The sequence below is a fragment of the Leuciscus leuciscus genome, assembly GCF_965113295.1.
Source record: "Leuciscus leuciscus genome assembly, chromosome: 2".
NCBI classification, from domain to species: Eukaryota; Metazoa; Chordata; class Actinopteri; order Cypriniformes; family Leuciscidae; genus Leuciscus; species Leuciscus leuciscus.
The window spans coordinates 3,995,259-4,019,057 of NC_138726.1; the positions used below are offsets into that span (position 1 = coordinate 3,995,259).

At 37.4% G+C, this 23,799-nt stretch overlaps 1 protein-coding gene across 1 annotated transcript; it reads right to left on the reverse strand.

Annotated features, from left to right (window-relative positions):
- Positions 1 to 459: 459 nt before the first annotated feature.
- On the reverse strand, positions 460 to 23,372 carry spg7 (SPG7 matrix AAA peptidase subunit, paraplegin). Its single transcript, XM_082160935.1, has 17 exons — positions 22,867 to 23,372; positions 21,895 to 21,994; positions 21,663 to 21,746; positions 18,794 to 19,035; positions 18,556 to 18,695; positions 16,935 to 17,037; positions 16,725 to 16,850; positions 15,561 to 15,723; positions 14,150 to 14,323; positions 12,588 to 12,712; positions 10,737 to 10,839; positions 8,561 to 8,671; positions 8,355 to 8,470; positions 6,805 to 6,961; positions 3,584 to 3,744; positions 2,253 to 2,330; positions 460 to 1,147 (listed from the first exon to the last, which is right to left on the reverse strand). Exons 1-17 carry the CDS (start codon positions 23,038 to 23,040, stop codon positions 932 to 934), a joined length of 2,373 nt encoding a protein of 790 aa, XP_082017061.1. The 5' UTR covers positions 23,041 to 23,372; the 3' UTR covers positions 460 to 931.
- Positions 23,373 to 23,799: the final 427 nt, after the last annotated feature.

Below are 23,799 nucleotides of genomic sequence, written 5' to 3' on the forward strand. Positions count from 1 at the left end.
TTTTAAACAATCGGACGATGGCTGATAGCGATATTAATTGCTTTTATCGCCCGATACCAATTGTTGGCCGATACATCGGTGCATCTTTAGTGCATCCCTAAGTTTTAATGGAGAAAAGAGACAGTGATTTAGTTTGCAGTGGTTGTTTTGGCAATTTATATTTAAAAAAGGTGAAACAATAATAGGAAACCCTTTATTTTAGTGTCCTTGTTACACATTGCATGTAGTTACTACAGTAATAACTATAAATCATGCATAATTACATGTAACTAAACCCAAACCCTAGAGTAAGTACATGTAGTTAATCAATATTACTCAGTACTTAAATGTATAATTACACTGAAACAATGACACTTTAAAATAAAGTGTCACTTCATAACAATAAATGTTTTAGTCATCTACCAAAAGCATTATTTAAGATTAATCACGTTGCTCAGTAAAAACTCTTGGGACATTGCACACAAATATAATAATTTATTACATATGGTGCAGAATATCCAGACATCACAGGATGACTTCAGACACACTGCTGGCAATGCTTATCCGGTCCAACAAAACCAGCCTGAGCTGGTCCGGAAAGACGCTCAACTACTGTTTTAAAAACAGATTTCGTGCAATTCTCAAAGGAGGTTTCTACTACTCTTTAAAACAGTCTTGCTCTTAAATGCTTGATTGATGCTTATAAGTTGCCTTTGTTTCTTAATCAAATGTCCTAAAGACATTTAAAATATAATTACAGGCCAAAATGAACAGGTCATCGACGAACACGTTGCCATTATTGTTCAGTCAGTCAGATCAGGTCTAACTGGAACATCAAGAGCGAGAACCACAGAAACATTTGGGTTTTTGTCTTCCCTTAAAGCAGAATTTGACAGATCCTGTGTGATTGCACTCGCGCTCACGCTGGGCTCACGCTGGGCTCACGCTGGGCTCACGCTGGGCTCAGGTTGATGTCGTCGTCCTGCGTGTCTTTGCGGGGTCTCTGGGGTCTGCGGGGCTCGTCTTCTCCAGTGTCCTGCTTGTCTCGCTCGGCCTCCACCCAGCTTTGAGGAGCAATCATCTTTTTGGGTCCAAACGGAGAAGGTCCCAGCAAAGCCTCGATGTCTTCATAGTTGACCACTTCCCTCTCAAGCAGGGCATTAGCCAGCTGGAAAACACAATCACAGCAAACAAGAACAATAACTGAAGAAAGACTAAATGTTTAATTTGACTTTTTATTTTTGTAAAATCAAATTCCAGGACTTTCAAGGACTTTTTAAGCACTACTTTTTATATTTCAAGGACTACAATCAAAGATCTCATTTATCAAACAAAATCTTTCTTTATTATCGTTTAACTTCTACAAAAGGTTAATAGATAAATAAAAATAAACTAAAAAATTATTAATTTATTTGTACCAAAATGGTACAAATGAAGTGCAGCAGATGCAACGACTGCAGTAACGTTAACCATTGAAAGGATACTATGACAAAGATATCCATTTCCTTATTCAAACTGATTTTTTCTCCCATGAATATATGATGAATTCAAGGATAAGACTTGAAGAATAAAAGATGTAAACACTTTTTTTAAATAGACTGCAGCAATTACCATACGCAAAATTGATGCATAATGAAAATACTTCCTTAAAATTGAACTGCACTAACTCTGTCCTAACCACACGAGATGCAATAATATTCCAGCGACAAGCAATTTGTCTGTCCACACCAGACGCGACTACAAGCGCCAAAATCAATTAAGCTTAACAGCCAATCAGAATAGTGTGTGGGCGGAGTCTCTCTTCAAGCGCACTGCAGTCACAACCAAATCAGTCAAACATAACAGCCAATCAGAATAGTGTGTGGGCGGAGTCCCTCTTCAAGCGCACTGCAGTCACAACCAAATCAGTCAAACATAACAGCCAATCAGAAGAGTGTGTGGGCGGAGTCTCTCTTCAAGCGCACTGCAGTCACAACCAAATCAGTCAAACATAACAGCCAATCAGAAGAGTGTGTGGGCGGAGTCTCTCTTCAAGCGCACTGCACTCACAACCAAATCAATAAAGGTGATTAACCAATAAAGGTAAAAAAACAACAACTCTGATTAACGTGGAAAAGAGGCATTTTATCGCGTGTCGTGGCGTTGTGTCGCGTCTGGCTCGAGACAGTGTTAAGAAGATTCTTAAAAAAATCTTAGAATTTATCTTAATTTCTTAACTTCTTTTTGGGGGAAAATGATCTTGCTATGCTAACAAGGATGTGAGCATGTCTTACCAAAATAAGTTTGTCTCTGTTGTCCAGAAGCAATTTCTCTGTGCGCCTGTAGGCCTGTGCTATTAGCAGCTTAGCTTCCTGAACATGGGAGAAAGGAATAGAAATAAATAACCACACACACATATTCAAGATAAATGAGATTTAACACCCACGTAAGCCTCTGTAACATTCAATTCACTTTTTTTTTTGTATAGCGCTTTTCAAAATACACATCATTTCAAAGCAGCTTTACAGAAAATGCACGAGTCAACATTACAATGTACAGTGATCTGTTATCAGAGGTAACTGTCTAAGTTATGCATTTCAGAAATGTACGTATACAAAATCACAGTTAGCTAAACATGTATTAATTTAAACAATGTAATAATTTAAGGCAGAAACAATGAGCTCATTGAAGTAATGAATACTTGTTTGTTAACAAATGATTACGACATTTAGAAACATGTAGCATTGGTGCATGTTGATGTTGCATTGGCTGAACGATTTATCGCAATTTCCATGTAATCACACTTAAATCGATTTGGCTTATCGTGATTCTGAAATCGCAAAGGCTGTGATTATTTGTTATGTGCAGCTTGTCAGTGATGTACGGCTCTGTAAATGCTGTGAGTTTGAGTCACTTATAACGTGCATTTGAAAAAGCAACACGTGTCAAACATCTTTAATGCAAAAAAGTTTGTTTCCAGAAGAAAATAGCATCACAGTCCAGCTTAAGTAAGTTCATTGAGGTTTCATTTTTGTTTTAAAGAAGTTATTAATTTAGTTCATATATATATATATATATATATATATATATATATATATATATATATATATATATATATATATATATATATATAAAACCGTGATGTCATAGTCCAGCTCAGTTCTTGTATAACAGTGTCAATGCAGGCACATCAATATTATTATTATTTTTTTAATCAATTAAATTAAATGTTCAATTTAATGTCCCCAATTAAGCAAGCCAAGCCAACAAAGGTGGAAAAAGGCGACAGTGGCAAGGAACCAAAACTCCATCAGTGGCAGAATGGAGAAAAAAACCTTGGGAGAAACCAGACTCAGTCGCTCAGTTCTCCTCTGGCCAATGAACGAACAGTGTATGATTATGATTCAGGCAGAATTATAGGTCAGAATTCAGATTGGTTTGGAACAATCAGAATATTAACCAACCGCGCATCTCTAGCGTGTGTGTGAGACGCCCTCTGGTGTTCAGATGGAGCATCATTTACTGCTGATCACAGAGCCGTGCTTCACTGACAAGCTGCACATAAAATAATCCCAGCCTTTTCCAAATCACGTGCATTAATATTAATGTATGTTCTTGTACTCACATGGTCCATCTGCTGTTGGAGGCCTTGGCTGAATGGTCTCCGTCCAATTCCTCCCTGATCATCTTCAGGGAAGGACATCTGGCCCACGCTGGCAACCATGCCGTACTGCTTCACCATGGAGTAGGCCACCCGCGTTACCTTGCGCAGGTCATCCTGAGCACCTACGAGGAGTTTATACGTTATCTGGCGTCTGGGACTACCTATAAATATCTATGAAGTCAAGTCTGTGTCTGCACAAGACAATGTGCAATTGACATTACAACAGTGGTTACTTAACCACGCCCACCGCTAAAACAAAAAGATGTACCAGGTGATTTTGGAATAAATACGTTAAATTAGAGCTGCACAATTAATCATTAAACGATTGTGATCTTCATACAAACACCCACGTGATTTTATTCCTAACTAACAGTGATTCTTCTGACTATTAAACCTTTGACAAGTACGTTCACAGCGAACATTCAGATCTGTGTTCTGAGCCAGAGAGAGCCGTTATCATGATATGAAACAACTTCACAAACAGTCTTTTCAACCACACAGTATCATTATTTCTGTGTTACAATCATTCAGATCATCACAGATGTACTGGGATTAAAGTTTATAGTTCAGATACAAACACTGATGTCTACGGTAGCGATCAAAATAGAGGAAATCACCTTTTTGAAGGAAACTTGACCCTCCAAATAAAGATTGTATATATTACAGCGTTACACCAGTAGGTGGCGACAAGTAACGTTCAAAAAATTTATTTGACATTGAATAATTCAAGAGATTCGCTCAAATATGCATTAGGGGTGTCCCCGACTATGGATTTTCATAATCGAATCAGAATCGTCAAGTCTTGCCTATAGTCGACTAATAGTCGAATCATGTGTATGGGGGCGGGGCTTTAACATTTCAAAGCCGCGATGTACAGAAAATCACTCAAAGATATAGAAGAAAATGTATAAAAACATTTTGGATCAATAAAACTAAGAAATAACATTAATAACTCCAGAAAGGCCACAATGCAGACAGGATTTACATTTCCCATGCAAATCAAATAAAATCGGCTAAATTACCTGTGCGAGCAGGCTCTAAGTAGGCTACAGCACAACATCGATGCATCATGCGCCGAAAAAATAAACAATTAATTTACTAAATTAAATTAGAACAGAATATACCTTTCCAATAAATAAAAATACAAACAAAATAAATCAGAATAAGTCGCAAGATGAGGAGCAAATGTGTGCAAAATGCCTAAAGTGCAGGGGAACATATATTCAAAACACAAGCCACAAATAGTTAGATTATATAACCCTGACAGATCAATAAATAAAATTAAAATAAAGAAATGATTAAAATAACGATAGTAGAATTTTCAACTTTGTCTTTTTAACTGCAGAAACAACAATAAATGCTAAACTGGAGTGGCAGTCTTTTTAGCTAAAAATTTTCACAGCATCCAAAAATCTAATTAGAACCGGCTGAAAAGTTTTGAAATAACTTGTAGGCCTACCCTACCTGATCGAGAGAACAAATCCAGTCTTTCACTCTGTCTGTGTCCGTTGGAGTCTTTTCAAATTGTGCGCGCGGATAAAATACATTCTAAAACACTTAACGTGAGAAACGTTTAACGACTTAATCTCCTAAAATAGTTAAATTAAAATATGAAAACGCATTGCGTTCATATTCTGGGTTCATCTGCTTATCTGCACATAGTATGGTTTCTTAATAAAGTGTGTACTGTGTACATTAAGCCACGTTAAAGTGCCTTTTAAGCGTTTTAAAAGCTTTTTTCACGTTAAGCATTTTAGAATGTCCCGTGGAAAACCAACTTGTTAACGTTGGCCGGCAGAAGTGCGATCATGGTTTTCCTGATGCTAAATCCAGCCTTGGAGAATATCCTTTCTGATGGTGTACATCCACACTTTAGATTTTCTTATCCCAGACATTGTTAAAGATTTAAATCCTTGCCGCCAAGACGCTCCTCTGTGACTGTCGGTCACGGATTGAAAGTGAAACTTAAATCTGTCACGGGGGGTTTGGATTTATTCACGCACGTTAAAAAATATTTATTAAAAGCTTCTTTCTTTGCACATTTTTATATACAGCATTATCATAATAGGCTGAATATTAACGTATTGACAGAAAACCGGTAGTTCTATGTGAAATCAGACATCGAGCGCCCTCATATAGCCAAAGTGGCATGATCCTGGTTTCATAACACCTCTGCGACGATTCGACCGTGAGATCGGTAGTCGAATCAGGCTCCTCCAATCGAAGCATCAAATCTTCGACCATTCGGGGTCACCCCTAATATGCATATTAATCCAGAAATGAAACAAGTTAAGTCTTTATGAGTGAGTCATTGAATCATTCACTCAACTCAATTAAAAAAATTTTTTCAAATGAATTAAATTAGCAATTACTATTGTCATCCTCTTAATTGCATGCTATTTTGTTTAGCTGACTTTTCAGAATTGTGGGAGAATCACGATTAAAATTGTGATTGAATTTATCCAGAATTGTGCAGCTCTACTTCAAATGCAGTTTATGATAGTTTGACATCACGCATATATCAGGTTGTTATTTGAAACTCTAAATATAAAGGTAGAAGACAAGAAAGTAGTTAAATTACAAGGGCAAATCTACCCAAGTGTTAAGAAGTCGTCATAAACACTGACATTAACATGCAGAAAGAATGTGTACGGACACTTTGCAGATGCAAACAGGTAAATAATGTGATTCTTTTGTGTATTTTTCTTAAAATAAAGTTAACAATGTCACATTATTTATTACTTTCCAGAGCACCATGTGCACCAGATTATGGCAAGTTTGATCAAACGCTTGCATTTTACGAAATTACAGACAGACATAATGAACAAAGCCTTTAACTAGCCACTCTGGATATCTGTATCCAAAGGACGTGCCCTAATGCCTTTTAACCATAGACGAAGGAATAGGCAAAAAGGAGGTTTGTCTGTGTCTGACAGTTCAAATGGCTGATAGCAACAGGGCTTCTTAGTGCAGCGATTTGATTGGCTATTTGGGCTATCAATAATTCTTCTGTCATTCCTAGCAAATAAATATTTCCTACAAGTAAAACTGTTTTTTTCCTCCAGAGGGCCCCCCTGAGCACCAATCAAATCTGCTAATACGATTTCTTAGGTACGTATTTATAATTCTCGCATTGATGGTGCGTTATGAGATTATATAAGTGTGTAGAATAGATGACATACCTGTGGTGACCTTATTGAAGGTGATGGCCTCAGAGGCTCGTCCACCCAAAGCCATGCACATTCTCTCAAACAGCTGCTCTTTAGTGAACAAATACTGATCCCTCGGCAGGATCTGAGCGAAGCCCAAAGCGGCGTTCGTCCTGGGAGCGATTGAAACCTGGAGGACAAGGCCACAGATCTAAACACCAGCTCACCACAATGCAAATATATAATATAATGCACTGCCCGGCCAAAAAAAGAAGAAGAAAAAAAGTTAAAAAAGAAGACGACGCTGTTTGGATTTAAATAGGCAAATGCATAAGAGTTTATGATTAGATCATTATTGCCGTGATTATTATGTTTCTATCATGTTGTATGTTTGGCAGCAGTTCTTGACTGAAAAGAACTTGAACAAAGATTGATGCACCTCTTGATGGAGATAAATGTTGTTGTGATGTTATTTCCATCAGTTTTTGTTCAAGATCTTGTATTGCCAATGCAAGAGTCCAGCACTCTGTAAAGTCTCCTCCAGAACATCCCAAAGACTCTCAATGAATTTAAGGAGCCGATTCATGTGTGGAAATGACTCTTCATGCTCCTCACCACCATTCTCTCACAGTTTGAGCCTGACGAATCTTGACATTATCATCCTGGAATAAGGTCGTGATGTTCTTCATACATGGTTGTTTAAGAAATGAAAAGCTACACACTCCATCAATCAGGGCTTGAAGAACTGCTGCCAAACATATAGAAATGTAATAATCACTGCAATAATGAACCAATCATAGACTCTTAAAGTCCCCCTGTGGTGAAAATCAAGTTTTTAAATGTTGTCTATATGTCTATGTGGTGTTTTTAATATGCTTTAAGACAAACCATGTGTAAGTTCATAAGTCGACAGCATTGCTGAGTATTTTCTCCTTAAAACTGCAGTGAACCAAAGACAGTCTCAAACACACGCTTTGAAATCGCTGGTGTTTCTGACGTCACAAACTACCTTGTAACCAATCAGATCAACGTGTGATCGTCAACCAGTGGATCTCTGAGCTGAGTGAGTGAGTGGAGGCGGGGCTCATTTGCATATTCATAGATCCGCGTATACTAAATGAGGCAAAGGTGTCGGGTTACATTCAAGATATTTGAAGGCATGAAGAAAAAAAATTTTCAAGGAAATAACTTTTAAATATGTAATTTTAGAGTTTTAAGGGATACAATTATTGACTACAGGGGGACTTTTTAAAGATTTGCCTTTTTAAATCCAAACTGCAACTTTTTTTTTGCCCAGGCAGTATATAATGTATAATATACCTAATAATATAATATAGGCACAAAAGAATGTAATATATATTCATGTCTTAATGCCACACTGTCTTTGTCATTCTTAATTCAAAATAAATGGTTAATTTATTACTAAAAATCCTGATAATCCCAGGTTGTTATGGTCACGCAGGTTTGTTTACGTATCAAACTCGTAGCCAAGAGAAATAAAGTGAACCGAACATGTCCCCTCCCGGCCACCATACACACAAGTTTCATGGACCACGTTTATAGTAGTGTTTGACAGCATTTACCTTCATGACAGCTTCGGTGTGTTCTAGCAGCCATCCGACTAAAGCATGACCAGACTCATGGAAGGCCACCACCCTCTGCTCTTCTTTAGACAAGATTTTATTCTTCTTCACACTCCCTGCATGTCACAAACAACATTAAACAGATGCTGACTGTGCAGAAACCTCTGAGGTAATATCACAGCACAGTGTGTTTAGGAGCTGAATACCTGCGATGACTCTTTCCACAGCATATTCAAAGTTAAAGGTGTCGATGGACTTGAAACCCTCTCTGGCAGCGTGAAGAGCGGCTTCATTGCAGATGTTGGCGATATCGGCCCCTGGAAAATACGTGGCAGATGTGGTGTCAGGTAGTGTTCATTTTGTCAGCTATTTTTATTTATTTATTTAGTCAGTCTTAGTCCTATGTAAGCTTGTTTCCGCCACAGAATAAAACAATTTAAAAGATAATTGTGACTTTATTTCTCAGAATTGTGAGTTTATATCTCGCAATTCTGACTTTATCACGCAATATACGCAATTCTGATAAAAAGTCCGAATTGCGAGATGTAAACTCACAATTGTGAGATTAAAAAAAAAAAAAAAAAAAAAAAAAAAAAATCACAATTACCTTTTTTATTTTTTATTCTGTGGCGGAAACAAGCTTCCATATAGTCCTGTCAAATGTACTTTTTAGTTTATCAGATTTAGTTAATGTCATTTTTGTTCAGTCAAGTTTTAGTCGACTAAATGTCTGGTCATTTTAGTGTAGATTTAGTCAGTGAAAACTTTGTCATGCTGCATGATGTTTAAATTGATAATCATGATTATTTTGCTCAATTATAATCGCAAAGAATTGTTGTCATTGTTGTCACGAGAATGTCAACTCACATGCATGGTTTATTTTATCTCATCTAGTTTCCCGATTTATTATAGGCTATTTATCATATAAATGAACACTCATTATGAAAAAAAACGTCTCAAAAATTAAAACGGTGAAATTTCTAATAGTAATTCCAATACTAAAACAACAGCATAAAAGACTGTATTGCCACACAGATGTTGTGTAAGTGAATTTATTCAGCATCAACAAATCGCAAATATAGCTGAGATTCATGTTTGGATTTATTACAGTTCATCACTGCGAAGGTTTGACGGCAGATTTAGTCGCAGTAAACAACGCGAGTGGATCGTGAAGAAACACAGACTGACATTGACTGACTTAATGAAGATCGCTGAACTCCAGCTTACTTGTTTGTCAGTGTTTTTACATCATCAGCGGCGCTTCAGCAGTGTAGAGAGAGCGTGTGCGCATGGTTTCCAGATTGCAAAGATTCATTAAAACCTGGCAGAAAATGGATCCTTTTAAGAGAAAAGATCTGATTGGGGGATTTAAGCTCGTGAGATCTGGCAACCACAAGAATGTCTACGATCTATTTTTCGCCTACGATATTGCATGTTATTACACGGCTCTGTGGAATACTTGATTCTGACTGGTCAATCGCTCCATCCTGCAGTATATTATTCCCAGATAACAACCGCTGAGAACAGAAACACAGGCTCATCCGGGTCACTGAAGTCAGCAGCGCTATACGCTCACTAGGAACAGTTTTTTCTTCGTGGAAGTTTTGCTTTTGGTGGGCTAATAAAATATTAAAACTCAGTTGAATCAATATTTTGTGTACAGTTATTTAATTATGCCATCCAGTTTCGTGGACTCGCTCTCTCTTGTTTCATACAAACGCAGATGTTGCCATTTTGTGACTATTGTTTTGTACACTGTTGGATTATAAGATACAAACAGGTACGATATTAAATCTGAATAATAATCTGAAATCAATATCTCTTATCTCCATAATTATCTCTGTGTTGAAATGCTGTGTAATAAGTGATATGACTGTATACCGTATCTCTTAAATCTCCATTTAGTTTGAACTTGCCGCTGAAACCGCTCTCTCCGCGGAAGCTTTGCGTTTAAAGACCTGATAAAATATTTCAACTCAGATCAATATTTTGTGTCTAATTATTTACTTATGTGTCAAGTAGCCGTGTAATAAGCGTGATGATGTACATCCAGCTAGTTGTTATCTCAGAGTAACCCCCTTCAGGTGTGTGTTGTGTGTGAGTGTGTGTGTGTGTGTGTGTTCTCAGCATAAACCCCTTCAGGCTGATGAAGACCTGATCCTGATCACCCTGTCGGGGTTTATTCTGAGATAACAACCGGCTGGATGTACATTATCCCTTACATAATATAGTCACAGTTATCGTTTAATGACATTGGTGTCGTCTCGTCATCGTCTCGTCTTAGTCATGAAAAAAAGGTTGTTGAAAATTTTTTCATTAACGAAATTAACATTAACTTAATGCCAGGAGATTATACAGTCACATGGTCAAAACATCACTGACCACTGAAGCCGGGGGTAAACTCAGCCAGACGCAGCGAGTAGAAGCCCGCCGGCTGCGTCAGCTTCAGGATCTTCAGGTGTTGCTCAAAGATTTCCTTCCTCTCCTAGAACACAATCAGCAAGAGTAAGTATTGAATATTTGATGACGGGTTTTTTCAATTATTGAGAATTAACCCACTCCTGAGATGGTAATATGGCTAATATGGAAGTGGAGTGGTCATTCATTTTCAATAACTCAACAGACAAATATTCCACGTATACTACGATTTCCACCACACACACACTACCATGCAAAAGTTTTTTTTTTTTTTTTAAAGAAGTCTTTTATTCTCACTAAAGCTGCATTTATTTGATCAAAAATACAGTTTGTTTGTTTGTTTTTAATGCTTCTGTGGATGTTTCCATGGTGAGAAATTCATGGTAAACCTGTTTCAGGTTTTTACAATTTATTTTTGGTTAAAAACTCTAAAACTATATATGGTTTAACTTTGTTTAAAATTTCTTCAAAAGAGTTAACGGAGTAAAAAAAATTAAAAAAATCAAACCAACACAATCTAAAAAAACATGCTTCAATGATGAAGAGATTTGACAGAAAGAACATGTTAAGTGGATCTTCTATTATTAAAAACTTGGAAAGGGGAAAAAACAATCTGGTCCCATCGGTTTGAGGAGTTTGTTCTCTTCTTCTCACCAAGGCTGCATTTATTTGATCAAAAATACAGTAAAAATTGTGAAACAATTTAAAACACTGTTCTCTATGTGAATATCTAGTAAAGTGTCATTTATTCCTGTGATCAAAGCTGAATTTTCAGCATCAATACTCCAGTCTTCAGTGTCACATGATCTTTCCGAAATCATTCTAATATGATGATTTGATTCTCAGATTTGATGCTCAGATTTGATCAAATATTATTGGGTAACACTTTACATTAAGGTTTCATTTGTTAACATTTGGTAATGTATGAACAAAAAATTTGCAAAACATTTGTTACTGTATTTGTTCATCTTTGTTAATGTTAGTAAAACATTTCAGCTGTTCATTTTTGGTTCATGCTAGTGTTTTAACTAATGCTAAAAAATACAACTTTTGATTTTAATAATGTATTAGTAAATGTTGAAATGTACTAACTAAGATTAATAAATGCTGTAGAATTATTGTTCATTATTAGTTAATGTTAATGAATGTAGTAACTAATGTTAACTAATAAAACCTTATTTCAATAATAGGTGACACTTTACAAAAGTTTCTTATTATCAATGTTTAAAACAGTTGTGCTACTTAATATTTTTGTGATGCACTTTCTCAGGATTATGTGAAAAATAGAAAGTGCAGTGTCCAGCATTTATTTAAAATAGAAATCTTTTGTAAAATGGTTTCCACAAAAATATTAAGAAGCAAAAACTACAATAATCATAAATGTTTCTTGAGCATCAAATCATCATATTAGAATGATTTGAGAAGGATCATGTGACACTGAAGACTGGAGTAATGATGCTGAACATTCAGCTTTGATCACAGGAATGAATTACACTTCACTATATATTCACATAGAAAACAGCTGATTTTGAATTGTAAAAATATTTCACAATTTTTACTGTATTTTTGATCAAATAAATGCAGCCTTGGTGAGCAGAAGAGACTTCTTTCAACAACAACAAAAAATATTAGTGTACATTTGTTTATCTCAGGACATTTATCAGGATTTGCAGCCCAATTCACCATTACCAGATTAACAGTGTCCAGAAAGAGCGCAGAGAAGTGATTTACAAATGTAATGCAAATCTTCATAGTCAAATCACCAATCAGAATCAAGAGTTCTGAGGCTGCTGCGTAACTTTGACCCTTCGTTACCTGAAGAGTTGGCAGGTCGATAAATATGTGCCGATCGAGCCTGCCTGGTCTCATGAGAGCGTTGTCCAGAACATCTGCACGATTAGTGGAAGCCAGGACAATCACATGATCTGTGGTTCCCATTCCTAGATGAGAGAGATGGAAAATGTGTTGATCATCACAGATTAAAGGTCACGTGTTCACTCAACTCGTTCAAATTCTTACTATGGATGTGCGTCACAAATAATTTAATTAAAACGGAAATTTTTTAACTTATGGAAGAAAGTAAAAGAACAGCATTTATTTGATCACATTTTTAAAAATCAATTTAATGAATCCTTGCTGGATAAAAGCAAAACTTTATTTACCCCAAACTTTTGATTGGTAGTGTATCATGGTTTGAACAAAAATCTGAAGCATTACAACCGTTTTCAACATTGATAATAATCATAAATGTTTCTTGAGTTTCATATTAGAATGATTTGTGAAGGATCATGTGACCCAGAAGACTGGAGTAATGATGCTGAACATACAGCTTTGATCACAGGAATAAATTACATTTTACAATATAATAAAATATAAAACAGTTATTATAAATTGCAACAACAATTTTACAACATTAGTGTTTTGGCTAGATATTTGATCAAATAAACGCAGTCTTGGTGAGCAGAAGAGACGTCTTTCAAAAACAAGTAAATCAAACTTGACTCATAGTGTGGGTCATATACATGCAATGTGCTCGACTTGCACTATGATCCTGTACATTAAGCGTTCACTTGATCAACAGCTCCAAATATGGATACATTTATTAAAATCAACTGAACATAAAGGCAGTGCAGGACCATTATATACAAACTCAATAGCCTATTATAAACAGAATTCCTCAAGTAAAAGTGAAGTCTACACATGTGGGAGGAAACAACATGCAAGATCTGAGGTAAAATGATTTTAGTTTGTGTCTCGAAATAATTTATTACTTCTAATATGTACGGTAATTGAACAAAGCCTTTGTAAAAAAATATGAAGCAAAACAAATAATAGTGTAAAGGTAACACACTTTACAATAAGGTTCATTAGTTAACATTAGTTAATAATGAACTGCACTTATACAGCATTAATTAATCGTTGTTAATGTTAATTTCAACATTTACTAATACTTTATTAAAATCTTGTTAACATTAGTTAATGCACTGTTGAACTAACATGAACAAACAATGAACAGCTGTAACTAACATTAACAAAGATGAACAAATACAGTAACAAATGTATTGCTCATGGTTAGTTCATGTTGGTTTATATATTAACTAATGAACCTTATTGTAAAGTGTTACCAATGTAAACGACTAGTATTTTCAAAGTGGACAAACAGCAGCGTCATCGCTCAGTCGACTAGTCTTAAATCTACACATGTGGGAGAAAACGACATGCAAGGTCTGAGGTAAAATTATTTGATCTTTTTGCTCCAAATGTGTTTCGAAATAATTTATTACTTCTATAAATGCACAGTAACTGAACAAAGCCTTTGTAAAAAAATAAATAAAAATAAAAATAAGCAAAACAAATAATGTAAACAAACGTCTTACCGTCCATCTCCACAAGCAGCTGATTGAGGGTTTGCTCTTCCTCTGTGTTTGAGAATCCAGACATGTTCGTGGAGCGTTTCTTCCCCACGGCGTCGATCTCATCGATGTAGACGATGCATGGAGCTCGAGCTCGAGCCTCTTTAAACAGACTTCGCACTCTTGCGGCACCAAGGCCTGGGTGGGGAAAGATCGCTCAGATGTAAATATTAATGGCAATGGCATTCGAATAATAATCTCTTATTTAGAGCTGGGCGGTATGACCAAAAATCCATATCACGGTATTTTTCTAAACTATACCGTTTTCACGGTATGACGGTATTTATTCATTTTTCCAATCATGCCTGGGTGTTGTTGACCACATTTTCTACTGATTGAGAGAGGAAATACTGCAGTAGATTGACTTAGAATGCCCTATTTTACAGTTATGAGTGAATATTGTAGAAAAAAATCCACACTAGTATTATTAATGCAGGTTTGCAAGGTTGTTTACTGAGAACTGCCAGCAGGAGGCGCTGTAGGGGCGGCAAAAACAGCAGTTTCCACGGTAACGGCTCATAAACGAAGCTTATTCAGGAAAGATAAAGAAAGATTCAATTGAAATAAAATCATAACTTTTCTAAAGACCGTCAGTTCACTTCAGATATAAAAACATCCGCGCCGCGTTTTGACTTTGAAACGTGCAGTGCTCATGTTTATTCAACGATATCAATGCCAGCCACAAATAGATTTTCCAAAAGGCTGTGTTGTGAATGTATGGGAAACACCGTAATATAATTTGACAGCTATCAATTATAGTTTAACCTATCCATTCTTCACTGTCACGCTCAGTAACACACACAGCTGAGCCTCACCACAGTGCAACAGTGAAAAGACGCTCTCAAACAGTGTCGCGCTGCGTTCCCAACGTTGTTAAAGCGACATACACCGCCGGTATTGTGGTATATTAAAAATTCATATCACAGGATTCCCACACCTTGGTTAACTTCAAATTCAAGGACCTTTCAAGGACTTTCCGGGTCCAATACCCTCAAATTCAAGTTGTGTCGAACAACAAATGTTGAGGTACCTTCGTAGTTTCGTGCGCACGTGAACGTCATGGCAACGTACAACACAAAGTACCTCACGCGGGAAACGTAACGTGTAAATGCGCGTAACTAACGAAAATCCAGCAAGTGCTAGTATGCATAGGCCGCGAAGTAACACATTAGCGGACCGGAGGGAATAATATGGATTTTTTCCCCATAAAACTTCTTGCACAAAATAAATTCAAGCACTTTTTTTTTTTTTTTCAGATTCACAAGCTTTCAAGGATTTCAAGGACCCGTGGGAACCCTGAACATAACAAAAATAAACACGTGTGTTCGATATGAACCGGTATTCCGCCCAGCACTACTCTAGCGGTCTTATTTACCTCCAATCACCTCCACAAACTCTGACCCTGCCATGGCAAGGAAGGGCACCTGAGCTTCTGTCGCCACTGCTTTAGCAAGCAGGGTTTTCCCACAGCCAGGAGGTCCCAGGAGCAGAGAGCCTTTCGGCACCTTGGCCCCAAGCTGAAGGTATCGGTCTGGATTCTTCAAAAGAAAACAATTAGTGTTAGTTTTCTTCATACGCGCAACTCTATGGCAGCCCACGGAAACGTTTGCGGGAAAGTTATGAAATTTGGCACACAGATAGAGGACAGTCTGAAATGTTACCATAGCAAATTCGGAGTCTCTAACTCAAACCCTCTGGCGCCACCTACTGTCCAATTTTGCACTCACATTTATGCTAATAACTTTTGAACCATAGGGGCTAGAAACAAAAATATTTTTTGATTCTGTCGATTAGATTGCACCATATGACGAAATTTTCCCCTCATGAAATTTATGAAGAAAACCTTTTTTTCAACACTTCCTAGACCGTTGCTTCGATTTTCATGAAAATTGTATTACTTCATGTTCAGACCATGCAAAGATACAGAATTCAAGTTGATTCGTGAAACCGTGCTTGAAAAACCAGTTCAACAAAGAGCACGCCAAATTGGACGTGAAGCCATATTTCCACAGTTATTCTGACCAAAATAATAGAATGAGAAGGAAGAGATGTGATGAGAAGGAAGAGATGTGATGAGAAGGAAGAGATGTGATGAGAAGGAAGAGATGTGATGAGAAAAAAAGAGGCAAAGAGATGAAATGAGAATGAAGAGAAAAGTTAGAAAAATCGAGCTGACAAAAGAGACAAAAGGAGAAGAAATGCAATAAATATAGAAGAAATAGAAAGAAATAAAAGGAGAAGAGAAATGAGACAAGAAGACAAAAGAGGAAATTAAATAAAAAGAGATGAGAAGAAACAAGCAACTGAAAGAAATAAAGAAGAGAGTATTTGGACTCACTGGCTTATGAGCCTATACAGGAGATAAAAGTATTGTTTTTATGTGCGTCTCTTTTTCTTTGTAATATGGACCATTATTCAAGTGTCTGAAATAAATGAAATAATAAAAAAAATAAAAATAAAAAAAAAGAGACAAAGTGAGAAGAGATGAAATGAAAGGAAGAAGATGAGAGGAGACAAGAAAATAATTTTCGTATTCTACCTTTAGATAGTCCACAAACTCCTTGACTTCCATCTTGGCCTCATGCATACCCGCAACATCTTTGAAGCTTATCCCTTTCCCAGATTTCCCATCGACAATAGTGAATTTAGCCATTTTCAACTGATTCTGGTGGAACAGACAGAAGTTTTGACATCACAGAACATTTCATAGTAGTCTCAAACTAAAACAAATGAAGAAGTTGTGACTTACAAATGCACTAAAGCCGCCATCTCGCCCACCCATTCCTGCCAGTCGGAAGATGTACCAGAGGATTGCCACCCCAATGGCAGCCATGCCAAGTGCATAAAGGGCACTGTGGAGGAAAAGAAACTGATCTAGAGGTATTCTGTCATGATAACAATCGATTTTAAAGTGCCCCAATGATGCTACTATTTTGTTTTGGAGTCTCCTATGATAGATTTACATGTATCTAAGGTCAAAAAACACTTTAATTTTCTCATAATATACATTGCGCATCACCTCTTTTCTCATAGTGCCTGAAACGGCTCGATCAAGGATTCAGTCTCTCTAAACCCCGCCTTTCCAAAAGCCAACTCTGCTCTGATTGGTCAGATGGCTCAGTCTGTTGTGATTGATCTACTCTGCTCTGATTGGTCAGATGGCTCAGTCTGTTGTGATTGGTCTACTCTGCTCTGATTGGTCAGATGGCTCAGTCTGTTGTGATTGATCTACTCTGCTCTGATGGGTCAGATGGCTCAGTCTGTTGTGATTGATCTACTCTGCTCTGATTGGTCAGATGGCTCAGTCTGTTGTGATTGGTCTACTCTGCTCTGATTGGTCAGATGGCTCAGTCTGCTGTGATTGATCTACTCTGCTCTGATTGGTCAGATGGCTCAGTCTGTTGTGATTGGTCTACTCTGCTCTGATTGGTCAGATGGCTCAGTCTGCTGTGATTGATCTACTCTGCTCTGATTGGTCAGATGGCTCAGTCTGTTGTGATTGATCTACTCTGCTCTGATTGGTCAGATGGCTCAGTCTGTTGTGATTGGTCTACTCTGCTCTGATTGGTCAGATGGCTCAGTTTGTTGTGATTTACCTACTCTGCTCTGATTGGTCAGATGGCTCAGTCTGTTGTGATTGGTCTACTCTGCTCTGATTGGTCAGATGGCTCAGTCTGTTGTGATTGACCTACTCTGCTCTGATTGGTCAGATGGCTCAGTCTGTTGTGATTGGTCTACTCTGCTCTGATTGGTCAGATGGCTCAGGTTGTTGTTATTGGTGTACTCTGCTCTGATTGGTCTACTCTGCTCTGATTGGTCAGATGGCTCAGTCTGTTGTGATTGGTCTACTCTGCTCTGATTGGTCAGATGGCTCAGTCTGTTGTGATTGATCTACTCTGCTCTGATTGGTCAGACGGCCCAGTCTGTTGTGATTGATCTACTCTGCTCTGATTGGTCAGATGGTTCTGCTTTGGCAGCAGAAAACAGAGTCTTCTCACTACGTGAACAACACAAACCAAACTCTTCCAGTCTTAGCTACAACTACAGTGTTTAAGTGCGGGGCAAAGTAGACCATGTTCGCGGACAGCCAATGAAAACCACAGGCTGACATTATGCAAATGAGTTACAAACCTACATAGGTCTGCACAGGAAGTGAGACTGGAATTACTGACGACTCGTTTCTGCATTTCAGAATCGATTTGTCGTGCATTTTGATCTTTAAAACTTTGCAGACGTTTTACATTCACAAACAGCTCTAATACACACTGCATGAAATGTAATATTTGAAAAAGCATAATGGGGCTTTTTTTTTTTTTTTTTTTTTTAGCTAGCGAGGTTTGCCTTCTCTGTGTAAAGTCCAAATTACTCACTTCCCAAAGAAGCCTGTGCGCTTGTAGTTCACTGGAATTCTGTCTTTGGCATCTATACTCAGTTCTTCTTCTGCTGCTCTGAGCTTCTCCTCAAACTTGTCAATATTTGCCACCTGCATTCGGTACATCAGGGCCAGTCTCTACAACAGACAACAGGACAATAATGAAACTGGATTTGATAGCACCATAATGATAACCATTATTTTAAAATCATTAAATCTGATGTGAAATGACGTACAGGTCTTCCGAAGATGACTGCACCGGGGTGAAGGTAGATCTCGACGATGTCGCTCTCTGGTACCACCTGTACTCGCGACACCTCTCCTTTGGCCAGCATTTCATTTACAAAATCATTCCAGGATATGTTTCCGCCACTGGTATTGATGGAGTTGAGCAAGCTCATGATGACAGCGATAATAAAAAGTGTGCGCAGTCGCTCCCTATACATCTGATCCTCCTGCTCTCGTCTCTTTTTCTCTTCTAGGGAAAAGCAAAAAAAAAAAAGCAAAGTATGCATGACTAATTTGCCATGAAAGTATCTGGCTGTCTAAATTATTTGAGTTGGTCAACAAATTGCATAATCGACTGCTGTCCCAGTTAACCTGATGTGATATTTCAAAGAAATTGGACAAATAAACACAATAGAACAATAAAAACAAACGAAATAGTGCTTTGAAATAGTGTTTTTCAGGTGCATCTAGCCTAGTATTCAAATAAAACACCATTTTATTAGGCAGCTGTCACTTTAAAGGAACACTCCACCGTTTTTTTAAATAGGGCTTATTCACCTTCTTTCCCACATTTAGATAGGTGGGCAAATGCATTTTTGTCTCAGTGCATGCATTGTTTTAGTTTGACAGGGTCGGCGTGAGCTTAGCATAATGAATGGAATCCTTTGTTGCCAGCTAGCATGTCCTGAATAAAAGTGATATAAAAAATATAAAAAAACCTACCTAATTACTTCTTGTGGCCTGCGTATTCACAACAAGTACAAATAGCGATGCAGATTAACACTAGGCGATTTCCTAGGCAGATATTGACTTATATATTAAGGACTATATTAGGGGGAAGCACAGGCGAAGCACTGCTACTTGGGCGTGATATCTCTGCGCCCAAGTAGCAGTGCTTCGCCTGTGCTTCCTCCTAATATAGTCCCAAGTCAAAATCTGTATAGGAAATCGCCTAGTGTTAATCTGCATCGCTATTTGTACTCGTTGTGAATACGCAGGCCACAAGAAGTAATTAGGTGGGGTTTTTTTATTTTTATATCACTTTTACTCAGGACATGCTAGCTGGCAACAAAGGATTCCATTCATTATGCTAAGCTAAGCTAGCGCCAACCCTGTCAAACTAAAACAATGCATGCACTGAGACAAAAATGCATTTGCCCACCTATCTAAATGTAGGAAAGAAGGTGAATAAGCCCTATTTCAAAAACCGGTGGAGTGTTCCTTTAAGACCTAAAGCACAGATCTAATTAACACACCACTTTTCTTTCCCAACTGTTTACATTTACTTAATAACCGATTGTTAACATGAATACTCAGCAAGATGGGCATTTTGACACGCAAGAACACGTAAGCACTGAATTCAGTTCTCTTGTGCAGTTTATTGTGCTTTTAATAACTTCTCAAGCACATTAAGCTTTTTATTTTCACATTAATTTCTTTATAAATCTAACGTGTCAGTAACTTTAAGCAGTCCTGCGCTGCGTGGATACATTTAAATCCATCCATTCTGATTGGATACAGTCAGACAACATTCACGAAAATAGTTCTAAACGAAGCTGTCATTGAATGAATCGTTTGAGTAAATGATTCAATAACCCATTTATAAAGACAGACATTTGCTTCATTTCACAAACATGCATTCATTACTTTAATGAGCTCATTGTATCTGCCTTAAATTAACACATTTTTAGCTAACTGTTGTTTGTATACATTTCTCAGACAGTCACCTCTGAAAACAGATCACTCTAAATGATAATGTAGACATGCATTTTCTGTACAGCTGCTTTGAAATATGTATTGTGTATTTGTATTTGAAATATGTATTGTGAAAAGCGCTATACAAATAAATGTGAATTGAATTTCTGAATGAATCAGCTGTTTGAAACAAATCGCTTGAATGAATGATTCAGAGACTCACTCATGAACACAGGAACTTGCGAATTGCGATTGTCTTTTCTTCTCTATTGTGATGCGTAACGGCTTCTCGAACAAGAACAAATGTAGGACGGGACTTAATTTCGTCATTGGGAATTGATGGTTGTCATTTGCTATTGCTGGATCTTATGCGAGTGACAGGTTGCCCCGCCCTCGCACCAGTAAACACGTCTTTATAGAGCTGGTAAGTCCCGCCCCTTCCGCTAACCCCACTGGACCTCTAGGTTGAAAAATCGTCAATGCAAGTGAATGTGAGAAAATAAATATTTTCTGGTCCCGTTTTAATTTTGCCATGAATGTGAACATATGTTGTCTGTGAATTTTTAATATAATTTTTCGTGTGAAGAATGCTACAATTTAGCGGGTAGAAGTTTGATACGGTTAGACTTTGTGTGAGAGCACTTTGTGGACTACAACTCTTCGTTGCTTTCGATGCGGAATCAGACGGGAATCTGAAGAAAGAACAGCCCATTTGGTTTGAATGATGACATTTGGGTACAAAACACACAGGCATCTCGATCTGTCTCCATAGATTATCGCAGCATTAGCACCGTGATTTGACAAGTGGAGGGAAAATGTGTTATGGGGTGACGTCACATAGGCGACATGTAGTCTTTCTCGTTATGTCTTTTCCACAACTGCTAGTCAAAGAATCATACAATATACTGTGAAACTCGTAACATGAAAAATTATATAAAAATAAAAAAATCACAGACAACATATGTTCACATTCATGGCACAATTCAAACGGGACCAGAAAATAATTATTTTCTCACATTCACTTGCATTGACGATTTTTCAACCTAGAGGTCCAGTGGGGTTAGCGGAAGGGGCGGGACTTACCAGCTCTATACCCTTTGTATACCCGTTTTGGGATCCTGATTACTTCTACGAGGTATATTTTGTAATGTAAACTATTGATTCAAAAATTTAAAAAAATACCTTCATCCTCCTCTGGGGTCTTCCCTTTACCACCCTCTTTCTTTTCATGTCTTCTGTTGGATGTGCTGAAATAATGAGTAGCTCCTGAAAGATGTGAAACACATTCCCATTATGCAAAGCACCAGGAAAACTTAGAACATGCATCAGAACAAGCTTTAAGATTCATAAGAAGTCAAGAGCTCTGCATCACTACTTTGTCTGGTGAAAACATTCAAATAAACCAACTACTTACCTAAAAGTTTCCACAGTTTCATAGGATTTGTGACCAATTTGTGGCGACTATGGAATTCAAGTCCAATAAGCCTTGGGATTATAGGCTTTGCCAAAATGTTCTGTTGAAATGATGGAAACTTGGTTAATCATCCAAGTAACGTCAAGGGCATGCATAATCATGGACAAATAAACTGGCCAATATACAGGCCTTTTGATATTACCAGGTATTATTATAATCAACCTGCAAGTTTCCTTATGGCCAAAATCTAACAGACTAGACTCAAATTGACTTAAAGGGATAGATGCTATGAAGTTCAGTGATGTTAAAAGGATAGTTCATAAAGAGATTGTAAAACTAATCCAAACTAATCCATATGAATTGAGCGGTTTAGTCCAAATTTTCTGAAGAGACACGATCGCTTTATGTGATGAACAGATTTAATTTAGGCTTTTTTACCACATAAACATTCATCAACTCACACATTAGTTGTGGTAAACAGAAGCTCAAGCATGTTCACTCGACTTATGAGAACCAATGAGGTTCATTCTCGTGTAAGCATGTTTTAAGATTCCACAAGATGTTTGTTCTCGCGTCAAGCAGGCTCAGTTGTGTTTCTGTTCGCTGATCAATGTTTAAATGTGAAATAAAAGCCATTAAATCTGTTCATCATATAAAGCAATCGAGTCTCTTCAGAAAAATTTGGAATGAACCGCTCAATTCATGTGGATTTAGTTTTACTAGGAACTTTTAAAAATGTCAAAGTGGTAGTTGCGCAGACTGTCAATGGAGGGACAGAAAGCACTCAGATTTCATAAAAAATATATTTGTGTTCTGAAGATGAACGAAAGTCTTACGGGTAAGGAACGACATCAGGGTGAGTAATTAATGACAGCATTTTAATTTTTGGGTGAACTATCCCTTTAACGTCACTGAACTTCATATTAACATAAATAGTTTTCATAATGCTTGATCGACGTTTAAAAAACCCACCTGAATGCGTCCTGATTTCAGACCTCTCGTGTTTGCAGTCACTAAAGACGAGTGTGAAGTCACATTGCTCTCCAGGAGTTTTCTGCTGGTTTGAAAACAACTGAAACGATTCGACATCGACCAAATTCGTTTGTCGTAACATTTGCTTCCACGCAGCAAAAGCAGCGCTGCCATAGTAAAATCTGGTTTATCGCGTCGCTTGGATCAAAGACATACTATACCAGAACTAATGCCAGTGTTTAATGTGACCTCTTTAAGAGCTGCAATATCACACAACTGCCATGATTCTGCTGGGCTTATCCAACACAGCCAAATATAGCCGCTGTTAAATAACAACCGCGTCTTCTACACGGATATTTCGGAAATATACAGAGCAAATAAAACGTTTTTAGTAAAATAAAAAAGCTGTCTTAAATGATACAATCACAAGGACATTATAAATCCGTGAACTCTATTGGTGTTTACCGCACAGGCTCGGGAAACATGTCTGTTGAACTTTCACCTTCGGAATCAGCCAATCAGGAAAGGAAACCGCTCGAGAACGGGCTGACGGGAAATGTCGTTCTACTCGCAGTTGAATAACCAGTAAAACTACAAACGGTTGTAGTTGGGGCATGCGCTAAACAAAAAAAATAAACAAACAGACACATTGTAATCTGAGGTTTAAAATTAAGTTAAAATGTAGTTCATGTGCGAATAAAAATAAGCAAATGATTTTTAAATATATATATATATATATAGGCCTTTTTTTCCTGGTTTGTCGTCATGTTTCTTTTGATGTTGTGGTAAGATTTCACATCTGGCAGTCTTGTTTGGGCCTGTGTGATTTCAGATGACTTAGTGTTGGGATATGAAGTGGGGGTGCAGAAGATTTGAGTATAATTATGACAAGAACTATCTCAGAAAATGAATTCTATGTTCTTTACAGCAGAG

Excerpts from the sequence above, each read along its gene's own strand:
- spg7 (XM_082160935.1), bottom strand. The coding sequence starts at position 23,040 with ATGGCAGCGCTGCTTTTGCTGCGTGGAAGCAAATGTTACGACAAACGA. Across the intron at positions 21,995-22,866 it reads TGAAATCAGGACGCATTCAG|AACATTTTGGCAAAGCCTAT; the intron begins GTGGGTTTTTTA and ends TCATTTCAACAG. Across the intron at positions 3,745-6,804 it reads CTTCAATAAGGTCACCACAG|GTGCTCAGGATGACCTGCGC; the intron begins GTATGTCATCTA and ends AACTCCTCGTAG.